Here is a 12,023-nt window from a genome sequence, read left to right as displayed (position 1 = left end):
TCCGCCTCTGCTCCGCCCTCATTCAACAGCATGGAGACTACTGTGTCCACTTTTGGGGCTCACTAGTGCAAGAAAGCAAGCGGAGCGAGTGCAGCAAGGGGCTGGCAGGACAGTCAGGGGTCTGTAGCCCTTGGCCTGTGAGGAGAGGAGGGCCATTCTGAGGGAGCGGGGCTTGCTGAGCCTGGAGAAGAAAAGGCTGTGGTGGCGGGACCGAATGGCAGCTCTCCAGTAGCTCTGGGGAGGTCACACAGAAGAGAGGCAGGTTCTCCCTTGGGGTGCGTGCTTGGAGGACAGCAGAGAGCGGGCATAAGATGGGAGAAGAGAGGTTCGGACTGCATGCAAGGGAACCGTTTTTCACCCCAAAGAGAGTCAAGCAGCGGAACAAGCTGCCCGGTGAGGCTGTGCAGTCGCCATCCTTGGAGATTTGCCATACCAGAGCAGCTAAAGCGCCTAGGAAGCTGGTCTGACCCCATGGCTGAGCTGCCTTGGATCGGGAGGTTGGACCAGAGGAGTCCAGAGGTTCCTTCCGACCTGAATTGTCCTTCAATCCTATGGTCCTAGGACCTCCATTGGGTAGACCTCCCCTCTGGGGTCAGCAACAGCCTTGGGGGGTGACACACTCCCTTGGGGGAGGACAGGAATGGCCATGCAGTGCTCTGCTTCCTGGGCACAGAGACAGGCAGTGATGGCAGCTCTCCTGCGTGCTCTGTGCAGGGGAACTCTGTGGGTTGCAGGAAGTATCTCTGTGCTGCCTGGGAGACCACGTGACCGTGATGCTACCTACGGCTGTGATCTGTTGGGACAGTCTTGCCAAGGCTTCTGTGGCACTCTTTTCCCTTACTGCTCTCACGCTGTTGTTTTCTTGCGGCCTTTCCTTCTGGCCTTGCCCCTGTAAACCCTGCTGCTGCTGTTGCGATGGGTTCTGATGGTGTTCTGATGGGTTCTCAAGGCAGCTGGCGCTTTCATCCCGCCCTCTCCGTACTACTTGCTTGGCAGTTTCCAGGTTATGTTAGAGGGAGAATGTATGCCCAGGAGAGTGGAAGGCAGTCATAGAAAAATGTACCAAGATTGCAGCCAATCCCACGCAGGTGGAGAAACTTAGACTCCTAGGGTCAAACGCATTGAGTGGTTAGGAGTGCTCAGCATACCTGCTGTGCAGCACCACTGCAACCCTCCCCAGAGCAACACCCTTCTCCCTAGAAATCCTGGGAGAGCATCCGCAGAGGGAAGGAGCACGCGAGGAGGCAGGCTTGTGCGTGGAATAACTTTAATGAGTGGACGGAGGGGAACGAGCTTGCTCTGAGCGGAGGTCCTGGTGCAGAGAGCAGGAGGATCAGCCGAGAACCTGCACCCTGTGGCTGCGGCAGAGATCCTGCTGGCCATCTGTCTGCCTAGCCCGTTGGGAGAAAGGGGCCAGCAGTGCCCACCTAGGCAGGCTGTGGGGGGCCTCGAGGCTCAGGGCGACAGAAGAGAGCAAGGACACGGGAGGGAAAGGAGAGAGTGGAAGAAGGGAAAGGCAGACATGGGCTGTACTGTGAGAGAGCCCAGGCTGGCCCCTTCTGGCCTCGCTTTGCAGGGGCAGTTGGGAAAACACATCCGCTCTGAATCTGATGCCCAGGAGCCCCATCCTCATTCTAGAACCATCTTCTGGGCTACAAGGGGTCCTCCTCTGGGGCCACCACCAGCAGCTTTAGCAGGGCAGGCGCCTGGCGCCACCGTAACGGCCATCGATGCCAGAGAGGCTGAAGCCTCCGGAGGAGATGGGGACTCCCTGAGAGCTGAGGATGCTGCCAACGGCAGCGGAGGTGGTGGATCCCACGGCGGTGTTCTGCGGGAAGGAGCTGAGGATGGGGCCGGGCAGGGTCACCACCACGGGAGAGGGCTCGATGACGACGGTGGAGTCCTGGCACTGTCTGACACAGGGCTCATTGCAGCTGTTGGCCAGCGGGGTCGGGCCGCAGAGCTGGCGTGGCACGCATGGGTTGTAGCAGGACATGTCTGAGGGTGGGAGGTGCACCTACGCGAGAGAGGGCAGGGAGGAAGCAGAGCACGGGAGACATGTGAGGAGCAGCCTGTGACCCTGCCACCAGGCAGTCAAGGCACCTGGTGGGCCAGCAGCCAGGGCCGCATAGCCCAAAGCACAGCCTCCTGCTTTGCCTCCACCCGAAGGGCTCTGCCAAGGGCAGCCTGAGCCAAGCAGGGTCCTCCCCAGCCCAGAGCCCAGAACACCCCTCAGGCAAGCACCAGCCTCTCACCATGCCAGAACTTCTGCCCTCTTCCCCTCTCCCAAGCAGCCCCAGGACCCAGTGGAGCACAGCAGAGCAGGTATAAGACTAGATGTGTGGCAGGAGCAAGAGCAGGAGCAGGAGGAGAAAGGGCTTCAGACTCACCTGGTTCCCAAGGAGGTGAAGGCGAGAGAAGTGGCTGAGCGAGTGGGGAGTTTGGCCGGCTTTTATAGAGCTCCTGCACCGCCCCAGGCCCAGAGTCACCCCGTACGTGGGCAGTAATTTTCCAGCAGACTCACCTCACATGCAAAAGAGCCTAGCTCATGGCATGGGCTGTGCTTGTTGTCCCTTGAATGTAGCCTTTTCATATCCCCATTTCTGCCATGCCCTTCTTTCCCCAGAGGCTCCTTTCAAGTGCCGGCGTGAGAGGCGCAAAGATTACAAGGTACAAACTTCTCAGGATGCATAGAAGTCAAGCCCAAATGCTGCAGGGATCCTATGCAGAGAGGGCATGTCAGCCTAGAGGCCTTTGGTGGGGCTGTTTGTGACCTCTTGACAGGAAGGAGCCCGGTACTGCGTGCCTGAGCACAAGCCGTGTCCTCTCTCCCAGCTTGCTCCGTCCACCAGCACATTGGCCCCCACCTCCTTTTCCACAAGGCCCTCGCTCTCCTGCAAGGCCTCCAAATGTGGGAGCACCAGCAAGGTCAGCCTGGAGGGCCACAGCTTTGGTATTCACAGGGGCTGTGCCCAGGGGCAGCCTGGTGCTTAGAACAGCTTCCCCCCCGGGCAGCGTTGGAACCGCCCTGGCCGGAGGGGAAGTCAGCCCTGCAAGGAGTGTGGGGCTGCAGACAACTTACACGCTTGCTTTACCCTTGTGCCAGAGGAGTGACACACGGCCCTCCTAAACTTGGCTGTGGCTCGCCACGTGTTGGCCCCTGTGCCATGGCACACGCCTGAGCACAGCTCCCCTCTCAGGAAGGCAAAGGGAGCTTTGCAGGCAGGCTGCGCTCTTGCCTGAGGGCTGGAGGAGTCTATGCCAGCAAGCACACCCACTGAAGGCATCCCCGTACCCTTCTGGGACGCGTCCCAGCTGCCTCCACATCTCCAGGGCAGCAAAGTCCTTTGTTCATGCGGTGAGGATGCAACAACTCCTTGATGCAGTCTGAGATGCCTTCTGACCCAGGGCCCTTCTGAGCACATCCCCTGCCCCAGCATCCCCGGCATCTGGCAGGGCCTTGCTAGCCATCGCTAATATCCTGCCACCAGTCTCCCTCGCTTTGGGAGGCTTGTTGGATTGGCTCAAGTACCCTGCACAAGCCTGCAGTGCCACGGGAGAGCGGGGGCAGACTTTCCTTGCCTCTGTGATGGTCCTGGGTTGTGTTTTGAACTGAGGAGAGCTTTGGGGCCTGGGAGGGGAGGTGTGCCAAAGCCCTAATGCCGCCAGAACACATATCGCCTGCTAGGCAGGGAGAACTGCCGGGCAGCACAGAGATGTCTTTTGCAACCCGGTCTTTCCCTCCACACACCATTCAGGGGAGCTCCTGGACACTGCCAGGCTCTATGGCCAGGAAGCTGAGCCCTGTGTGGCCATTCCCACCCTCACTCAGTGCCACTCCCCCTTCCCCCTCCCAAGGCTGACACTGCCCCCAGGAGGCAGATCTACCCAAGCAGGTCCTGGGACCACTGGAGCACAGGGCAGTTCAGACCTCAGCCTGCACTGTTGCAAGAGGTTCTTCCCTCACAGGAAGACGACTTGGCATTTGGCCTGGTTGAATGTCGGGACACTCCTGTCGGCCCAGTCCCCCAGTGTGGCTAGCTCCCTCTGAATGGCCACCCTGCCCTGGAGCGTGTCAGCTCCTCCCCACAGTTTGGTCCCACCTGCAAACTTGAGGAGAGGGCACTCCGCCGCTTCCTCACAGTCATCCAGAAAGATGTGAAACAGGACAACCCCAAGAGAAACCCCGGCGTTGCTGCCCCTGTTACAGGCCTCCAGGTTGAGCATGACTCAGGAAGCCCTACCCTCTGAGCCCTGTCACCCCACCACTTATCACTCGTCCCATTCTCCACCCACCCACCCACCCAGAGCATCCTGCCCTCAGCTGGGTACAAGGCTGTTGTGGCAGACGGTGCTGAAAGACCAGAGAGACTGACGGGCAGTAGTTCCCTGCATTCTCCTTTGCGCCTTTTCTCTCCTCTTCTGAAGATGGCTGTGACGTTTGCTCTCCTCCAGGCATCGAGAGCCTGCCCGGATCCCCACGACCTTTCAAAGACACGAGAGAGTGGGCTTGGGGACACATCGGTCCGCTCTCTCGGCACCCTTGGATGCAGTCCGCCGGGATCCGTGGGCTTCTACACGTCGGCTCCTCTCAAGCAATCCTTGCTTTGATCCTCCCCCACTGCTGGTAGAGCTGCTCCTCCTCCTTGAACCCTTTGGCAGGGCCCCCAGGCCTGCTAGTCCTTGACAAGGACAGAGGCAGAGAAGGCATCGCACACCCCGGCCTTTTCACAGTCCACTCCCACTAACTCACCCGCCCCATTCAGCCGTGCAACTGCATTTTCCTCATCAGTCTTAGGCACCTGATGTAGTGGCAGAAGCTGTCCCTGTTGCCCTTGAGGCCCCTTGCAAGTCTCAACTCCAGGTGAGCTTTGGCTTTCCTAACAGCATCCCAGCATGCCCAGGACATGACCCAAGTCCTTGGCGGCAAAGCTCTTTTCCACTTGGTCAGCACCCACCGGGGACTGGTGCATAGGGTTGCTCCTCCCCAGGTGCAGCACTTGGCATTTCCCTTTGTTGAACTTCGTGACACTGCTCTCTGCCCATTGCCCAGTCTGTCGAGGTCCCTCTCCGTGGCAACACGACTCCCTGAGGTATCAGTCACTCCCCCCAGTTTTGTGTCCCCTGCAGCCTTGCTGACGGTGCACCCTGTCCCCTCGTTCAGCTCAACAATGAAGAGCTGAAGCGGTATTGGCCCCAGTAGCGCCACCCACAGTGCGCCACTAGTCACTCGCCTCCAGCTGCACTTTGTGCCACTCATCACAACCCTTTGAGCCCAGCAGTACAGACAGCTTTCCGTCCACCGCACTGCCCGCTTACCTAGCCCGCACTCCATCAGGTGGGCTTCAAGCATGTTACGGGAGACAGTGTCAAAGCCTTGCTAAAGTTGAGACAAACAACATCTGCTGCTCTCTCCTCGCCCCGGCCAAGCCAGCCATCTCATCGTAGAAGGCTATGAGGCTGGTCAAGCCAGATTTCCCCTCCACAAGTCCATGCTGACTACTCCCAGTCACCTACTTGTCCTTCATGTGTCTGCAAATGGCTTCCAGGAGGATTTGCTCCATCACGCTTGCAGGGGTGGACGTGAGGTTGACCAGCCTCTCCAGAGCAGGCCCCCATGCCCTCTCCTGCCCCTTGAGCATCCTGCTTGCCCTGCTCAGTGACACAGCTGATGTTTGCTGTCCTCCAGCACTCAGAAACCTTCCCCAAGCACCTCGATGCTTTCAAAGCTTTCAAGCGAGGCCTTGCAGTGACATTCGCCAGCTCCCTCAGCACTTGTGGGTGTATCTCCTCAGGTCCCACAGACTTGCTTCTGTTCTGTTCGGAGGACCCGTCTCTCCCAACGGGCTAGGCGGACAGAAGCCCAGGAGGTCTCTGCCTCAGCCACAGGGTATGGATGCTCAGCTAATCCTCCTCCAACAATGTTTCAATGTTCCCTAGCTTGATCCTCCTCTTCTGAGAGTGAGTCGTCCTTGCTACAGATTTGCCCATGCGTGCCAGGGGCCTAGCCTTCCCAAAGGCAAATCTTACAAGGGAAGACCCAAGGCCAAGAAGGCTTTGAGGGCCTCAGCCTTTTCTGTGTCCCCTGAGTGGTGATCTCGCTAGGCGATTGAGCTCTACCAACAGCCTCCACACCTGTCACAGGGTCGCCTGCCCCATCCAGGGCTACACCCACGTTTCCCTAGTTGCTGATACACCAGGAATGCCCTTTGTGTTGCTCTCCAGCTCCTTGGCCTGCTTCAGCTCCACGGGGCCTTTTGATTTCCTAACCCCAACCTGGCATCCTTGGACAAATCTCTCCCCAGAGCGGGCAGCATCAGGTGGAGGAGAGTCAAAACCTGCAGCACAACCCAGCCGCCAGAGGAGGCAATGACCAGAGAGAGCTGGGAGGGAGGGAGGGAGAGAAAGAGAAGGATACAGCACACGCACATGCACAGGGACTCTTGCGTGTTCGGCTGGGGACTAGGGCACTAGAAGGGCCTGGGCCCCTTCCTGCAAAAGGAGTCACAGGCAACTCCAGCGGAGGGACACTGCCCAAGGGCCGGGTCTGCACCGGACTCCTCTGGCACTTGAGCCTACGCTGCTGCCCACACTGACAAGTTCCTGCCCTGGAAATCCTTCGGCCTCTCATGCTGGCACTTCAAAGAGCTTCCATGGAAGAATGGGCATGCCAGAAATGAGGAAATGAAAAGGCTGCATTCAAGGCACAACAAGCACAACCCATGCCATGAGCTAGGCTCTTCTGCATGTGAGGTGAGTCTGCTGGAAAATTACTGCCCACGTACGGGGTGACTCTGGGCCTGGGGCAGTGCAGGAGCTCTATAAAAGCCGGCCAAACTCCCCACTCGCTCAGCCACTTCTCTCGCCTCCACCTCCTTGGGAACCAGGTGAGTCTGAAGCCCTTTCTCCTCCTGCTCCTGCTCTTGCTCTCAGCTGATACCTGCTCTGCTGTGCTCCACTGGGTCCTGGGGCTGCTTGGGAGAGGGGAAGAGGGCAGAAGTTCTGGCATGGTGAGAGGCTAGTGCTTGCCTGAGAGGCCTTCTGGGCTCTGGGCTGAGCAGAACCCTCCTTTCCCCGGGATGCCCTGGGCAGAGCCCTTCGGGTGGAGGCAAAGCAGGAGGCTATGCTTTGGGCTATGTGGCCCTGGCTGCTGGCCCACCAGGTGCCTTGACTGCCTGGTGGCAGGGTCACAGGCTGCTCCTCACATGTCCCCCGTGCTCTGCTTCCTCCCTGCCCTCTCTCGCGCAGGTGCACCTCCCACCCTCAGACATGTCCTGCTACAACCCATGCGTGCCACGCCAGCTCTGCGGCCCGACCCCGCTGGCCAACAGCTGCAATGAGCCCTGTTTCAGACAGTGCCAGGACTCCACCGTCGTCATCGAGCCCTCTCCCGTGGTGGTGACCCTGCCCGGCCCCATCCTCAGCTCCTTCCCGCAGAACACCGCCGTGGGATCTACCACCTCCGCTGCCGTTGGCAGCATCCTCAGCTCTCAGGGAGTCCCCATCTCCTCCGGAGGCTTCAGCCTCTCTGGCATCGGCGGCCGTTATGGTGGCACCCGGTGCCTGCCCTGCTAAAGCTGCTGGTGTTGGCCCCAGAGGAGGACCCCTCGTAGCCCAGAAGATTGTACCGGAATGAGGATGGAGCTCCTGCCATCGAATTCAGAGGTTCTGTGCGATCCCGGCTGCCCCTGCAAAGCGAGGCCAGAAGGGGCCAGCCTGGGCTCTCTCACAGTACAGCCCATGTCTGCATAGCCCTTCTTCCACCCTCTCCTTTCCCTCCCACGTCCTTGCTGTTTTCTGCTGCTGTGGGCCCCGTTGGGCCACACAACCACCCAAAGAGGGCACTGCTGGCCCTTCTCCCACTGTCGGTGAAGACTCTCAGCTGCCCTGGTGCTTCCTGCCCCGCGGCCTCCACTTGGAGCAAGCTCCTTTCCTTCTACTGACGCATTAAAGATCTTCTGCGTGCATGCCTGGGTCTCCACGTCGTCCTTTCCTCTGTGCTTGCTCTCCCAAGCTGCCCAGGGAGAAAGGCAGTGCTGTGGGGCACGTGGGGTGGCTTGTGGGCACATGAAGAGCCTTCAGCATTCGCAGAGGAAGTAGAGAGTGGACACACTGCAGCAGTGGCCTTTTAGGCCCTCTCCCTTGGAGCTGCAGAGGACATCCCTGGCTCCTCTAGAGCTCAAAGTCATCAGGTGTGGCCTTGTAGTGCTTCTGCCCAGAAATGCCCTCTCACGTCCCAGTGCACGTCCTTCGGACTGGGAGCCGGAGCACTGCTGACCTCAAGTGAAGAGCCCTGACTGTGGGAGGCTCTGGGAGGGCAGCAGCCCGGCAAGCTCTTGGGGGCAGGAGTTCCTTTAGCTCTGGATGGAACTGTGCTGCAGGAGGAGGCTCAGGCGGAAGAGGCCTCCCCAAAGGGAGAAGGTGTGAGAATGGGAGGCAATCGGCTTGCAGGCAGCGCATGTTTTCCCCCTCCTTCCATCGATGCCCCGGGTTTCCTGGGGAAAGCTTCTGGGGAAAGGCAAACTGGGAGAGACTCAAGGCAGGAAGAGAGATGGGGGTGCAGTCTGAGTGTCCCAAGAGTGGCCGGGAGGTCCCCAAAGCAGTGCTGTCACCAGCAGGAAGGCTGCAGAGAGGCTTGCAGGTGCGAGAGGGGCAGTGCTGAACTGCTGCAAGACACGGCTGGGCAGGATGATGCCCGACCACTCAGAGGCGTGATCGGCAGCTGTCTGGGTAGTACAGATGCGACCAGCAGTCCGTGCCTGCACCCCTTCCAGCCCGTCTCCAGCAACAGCCCCAAGAGAACGTCAGGGACAAGTGCTCCTGGGGAAAGCCCTCCAGGACAGCTGCCACTGGCAACAGGGTTCTGTGACACCAAGGACTGCCAACAGCCTCCTGGGCTGCATGAACAGGAGTAGAGCCAGTAGTTTGAGGGGAGTGATTATCTGCCTCTGCTCCGCCCTCATTCAACAGCATGGAGACTACTGTGTCCACTTTTGGGGCTCACTAGTGCAAGAAAGCAAGCGGAGCGAGTGCAGCAAGGGGCTGGCAGGACAGTCAGGGGTCTGTAGCCCTTGGCCTGTGAGGAGAGGAGGGCCATTCTGAGGGAGCGGGGCTTGCTGAGCCTGGAGAAGAAAAGGCTGTGGTGGCGGGACCGAATGGCAGCTCTCCAGTAGCTCTGGGGAGGTCACACAGAAGAGAGGCAGGTTCTCCCTTGGGGTGCGTGCTTGGAGGACAGCAGAGAGCGGGCATAAGATGGGAGAAGAGAGGTTCGGACTGCATGCAAGGGAACCGTTTTTCACCCCAAAGAGAGTCAAGCAGCAGAACAAGCTGCCCGGTGAGGCTGTGCAGTCGCCATCCTTGGAGATTTGCCATACCAGAGCAGCTAAAGCGCCTAGGAAGCTGGTCTGACCTCATGGCTGAGCTGCCTTGGATCGGGAGGTTGGACCAGAGGAGTCCAGAGGTTCCTTCCGACCTGAATTGTCCTTCAATCCTATGGTCCTAGGACCTCCATTGGGTAGACCTCCCCTCTGGGGTCAGCAACAGCCTTGGGGGGTGACACACTCCCTTGGGGGAGGACAGGAATGGCCATGCAGTGCTCTGCTTCCTGGGCACAGAGACAGGCAGTGATGGCAGCTCTCCTGCGTGCTCTGTGCAGGGGAACTCTGTGGGTTGCAGGAAGTATCTCTGTGCTGCCTCGGAGACCACGTGACCGTGATGCTACCTACGGCTGTGATCTGTTGGGACAGTCTTGCCAAGGCTTCTGTGGCACTCTTTTCCCTTACTGCTCTCACGCTGTTGTTTTCTTGCGGCCTTTCCTTCTGGCCTTGCCCCTGTAAACCCTGCTGCTGCTGTTGCGATGGGTTCTGATGGTGTTCTGATGGGTTCTCAAGGCAGCTGGCGCTTTCATCCCGCCCTCTCCGTACTACTTGCTTGGCAGTTTCCAGGTTATGTTAGAGGGAGAATGTATGCCCAGGAGAGTGGAAGGCAGTCATAGAAAAATGTAGCAAGATTGCAGCCAATCCCACGCAGGTGGAGAAACTTAGACTCCTAGGGTCAAACGCGTTGAGTGGTTAGGAGTGCTCAGCACACCTGCTGTGCAGCACCACTGCAACCCTCCCCAGAGCAACACCCTTCTCCCTAGAAATCCTGGGAGAGCATCCGCAGAGGGAAGGAGCACGCGAGGAGGCAGGCTTGTGCGTGGAATAACTTTAATGAGTGGACGGAGGGGAACGAGCTTGCTCTGAGCGGAGGTCCTGGTGCAGAGAGCAGGAGGATCAGCCGAGAACCTGCACCCTGTGGCTGCGGCAGAGATCCTGCTGGCCATCTGTCTGCCTAGCCCGTTGGGAGAAAGGGGCCAGCAGTGCCCACCTAGGCAGGCTGTGGGGGCCTCGAGGCTCAGGGCAACAGAAGAGAGCAAGGACACGGGAGGGAAAGGAGAGAGTGGAAGAAGGGAAAGGCAGACTTGGGCTGTACTGTGAGAGAGCCCAGGCTGGCCCCTTCTGGCCTCGCTTTGCAGGGGCAGTTGGGAAAACACATCCGCTCTGAATCTGATGCCCAGGAGCCCCATCCTCATTCTAGAACCATCTTCTGGGCTACAAGGGGTCCTCCTCTGGGGCCACCACCAGCAGCTTTAGCAGGGCAGGCGCCTGGCGCCACAGTAACGGCCATCGATGCCAGAGAGGCTGAAGCCTCCGGAGGAGATGGGGACTCCCTGAGAGCTGAGGATGCTGCCAACGGCAGCGGAGGTGGTGGATCCCACGGCGGTGTTCTGCGGGAAGGAGCTGAGGATGGGGCCGGGCAGGGTCACCACCACGGGAGAGGGCTCGATGACGACGGTGGAGTCCTGGCACTGTCTGACACAGGGCTCATTGCAGCTGTTGGCCAGCGGGGTCGGACCGCAGAGCTGGCGTGGCACGCATGGGTTGTAGCAGGACATGTCTGAGGGTGGGAGGTGCACCTGCGCGAGAGAGGGCAGGGAGGAAGCAGAGCACGGGAGACATGTGAGGAGCAGCCTGTGACCCTGCCACCAGGCAGTCAAGGCACCTGGTGGGCCAGCAGCCAGGGCCGCATAGCCCAAAGCACAGCCTCCTGCTTTGCCTCCACCCGAAGGGCTCTGCCAAGGGCAGCCTGAGCCAAGCAGGGTCCTCCCCAGCCCAGAGCCCAGAACACCCCTCAGGCAAGCACCAGCCTCTCACCATGCCAGAACTTCTGCCCTCTTCCCCTCTCCCAAGCAGCCCCAGGACCCAGTGGAGCACAGCAGAGCAGGTATAAGACTAGATGTGTGGCAGGAGCAAGAGCAGGAGCAGGAGGAGAAAGGGCTTCAGACTCACCTGGTTCCCAAGGAGGTGGAGGCGAGAGAAGTGGCTGAGCGAGTGGGGAGTTTGGCCGGCTTTTATAGAGCTCCTGCACCGCACCAGGCCCAGAGTCACCCCGTACGTGGGCAGTAATTTTCCAGCAGACTCACCTCACATGCAAAAGAGCCTAGCTCATGGCATGGGCTGTGCTTGTTGTCCCTTGAATGTAGCCTTTTCATATCCCCATTTCTGCCATGCCCTTCTTTCCCCAGAGGCTCCTTTCAAGTGCCGGCGTGAGAGGCGCAAAGATTACAAGGTACAAACTTCTCAGGATGCATAGAAGTCAAGCCCAAATGCTGCAGGGATCCTATGCAGAGAGGGCATGTCAGCCTAGAGGCCTTTGGTGGGGCTGTTTGTGACCTCTTGACAGGAAGGAGCCCGGTACTGCGTGCCTGAGTACAAGCCGTGTCCTCTCTCCCAGCTTGCTCCGTCCACCAGCACACTGGCCCCCACCTCCTTTTCCACAAGGCCCTCGCTCTCCTGCAAGGCCTCCAAATGTGGGAGCACCAGCAAGGTCAGCCTGGAGGGCCACAGCTTTGGTATTCACAGGGGCTGTGCCCAGGGGCAGCCTGGTGCTTAGAACAGCTTCCCCCCCGGGCAGCGTTGGAACCGCCCTGGCCGGAGGGGAAGTCAGCCCTGCAAGGAGTGTGGGGCTGCAGACAACTTACA

General features: G+C 59.5%; 2 protein-coding genes and 1 pseudogene across 2 annotated transcripts; 1 reads left to right on the top strand and 2 right to left on the bottom strand.

The window, feature by feature from the left end:
- Nucleotides 1-1,690: 1,690 nt before the first annotated feature.
- Nucleotides 1,691-2,593, bottom strand: LOC134151091 (feather beta keratin-like; annotated as a pseudogene).
- Nucleotides 2,594-6,814: 4,221 nt separating this feature from the next.
- On the top strand, nt 6,815-7,575 carry LOC134151421 (feather beta keratin-like). Its single transcript, XM_062595927.1, has 2 exons — nt 6,815-6,887; nt 7,268-7,575. Exon 2 carries the CDS (start codon nt 7,270-7,272, stop codon nt 7,573-7,575), a length of 306 nt encoding a protein of 101 aa, XP_062451911.1. The 5' UTR covers nt 6,815-6,887; nt 7,268-7,269.
- Nucleotides 7,576-10,630: 3,055 nt separating this feature from the next.
- On the bottom strand, nt 10,631-11,403 carry LOC134151173 (feather beta keratin-like). The gene is made up of 2 exons (XM_062595520.1): nt 11,331-11,403; nt 10,631-10,938 (listed from the first exon to the last, which is right to left on the bottom strand). The coding sequence occupies exon 2, from the start codon at nt 10,934-10,936 to the stop codon at nt 10,631-10,633; it is 306 nt and encodes a 101-aa protein (XP_062451504.1). The 5' UTR covers nt 10,937-10,938; nt 11,331-11,403.
- Between the last annotated feature and the right edge of the window lie 620 nt (nt 11,404-12,023).

The sequence above is a fragment of the Rhea pennata genome, chromosome 26, assembly GCF_028389875.1.
Source record: "Rhea pennata isolate bPtePen1 chromosome 26, bPtePen1.pri, whole genome shotgun sequence".
NCBI classification, from domain to species: Eukaryota; Metazoa; Chordata; class Aves; order Rheiformes; family Rheidae; genus Rhea; species Rhea pennata.
This window is presented reverse-complemented; position numbering and strand designations above follow the sequence as displayed.

Bases quoted from the DNA above. Each gene is read 5' to 3' on its own strand.
- LOC134151421 (XM_062595927.1), top strand. From the start codon at position 7,270: ATGTCCTGCTACAACCCATGCGTGCCACGCCAGCTCTGCGGCCCGACC.
- LOC134151173 (XM_062595520.1), bottom strand. From the start codon at position 10,936: ATGTCCTGCTACAACCCATGCGTGCCACGCCAGCTCTGCGGTCCGACC.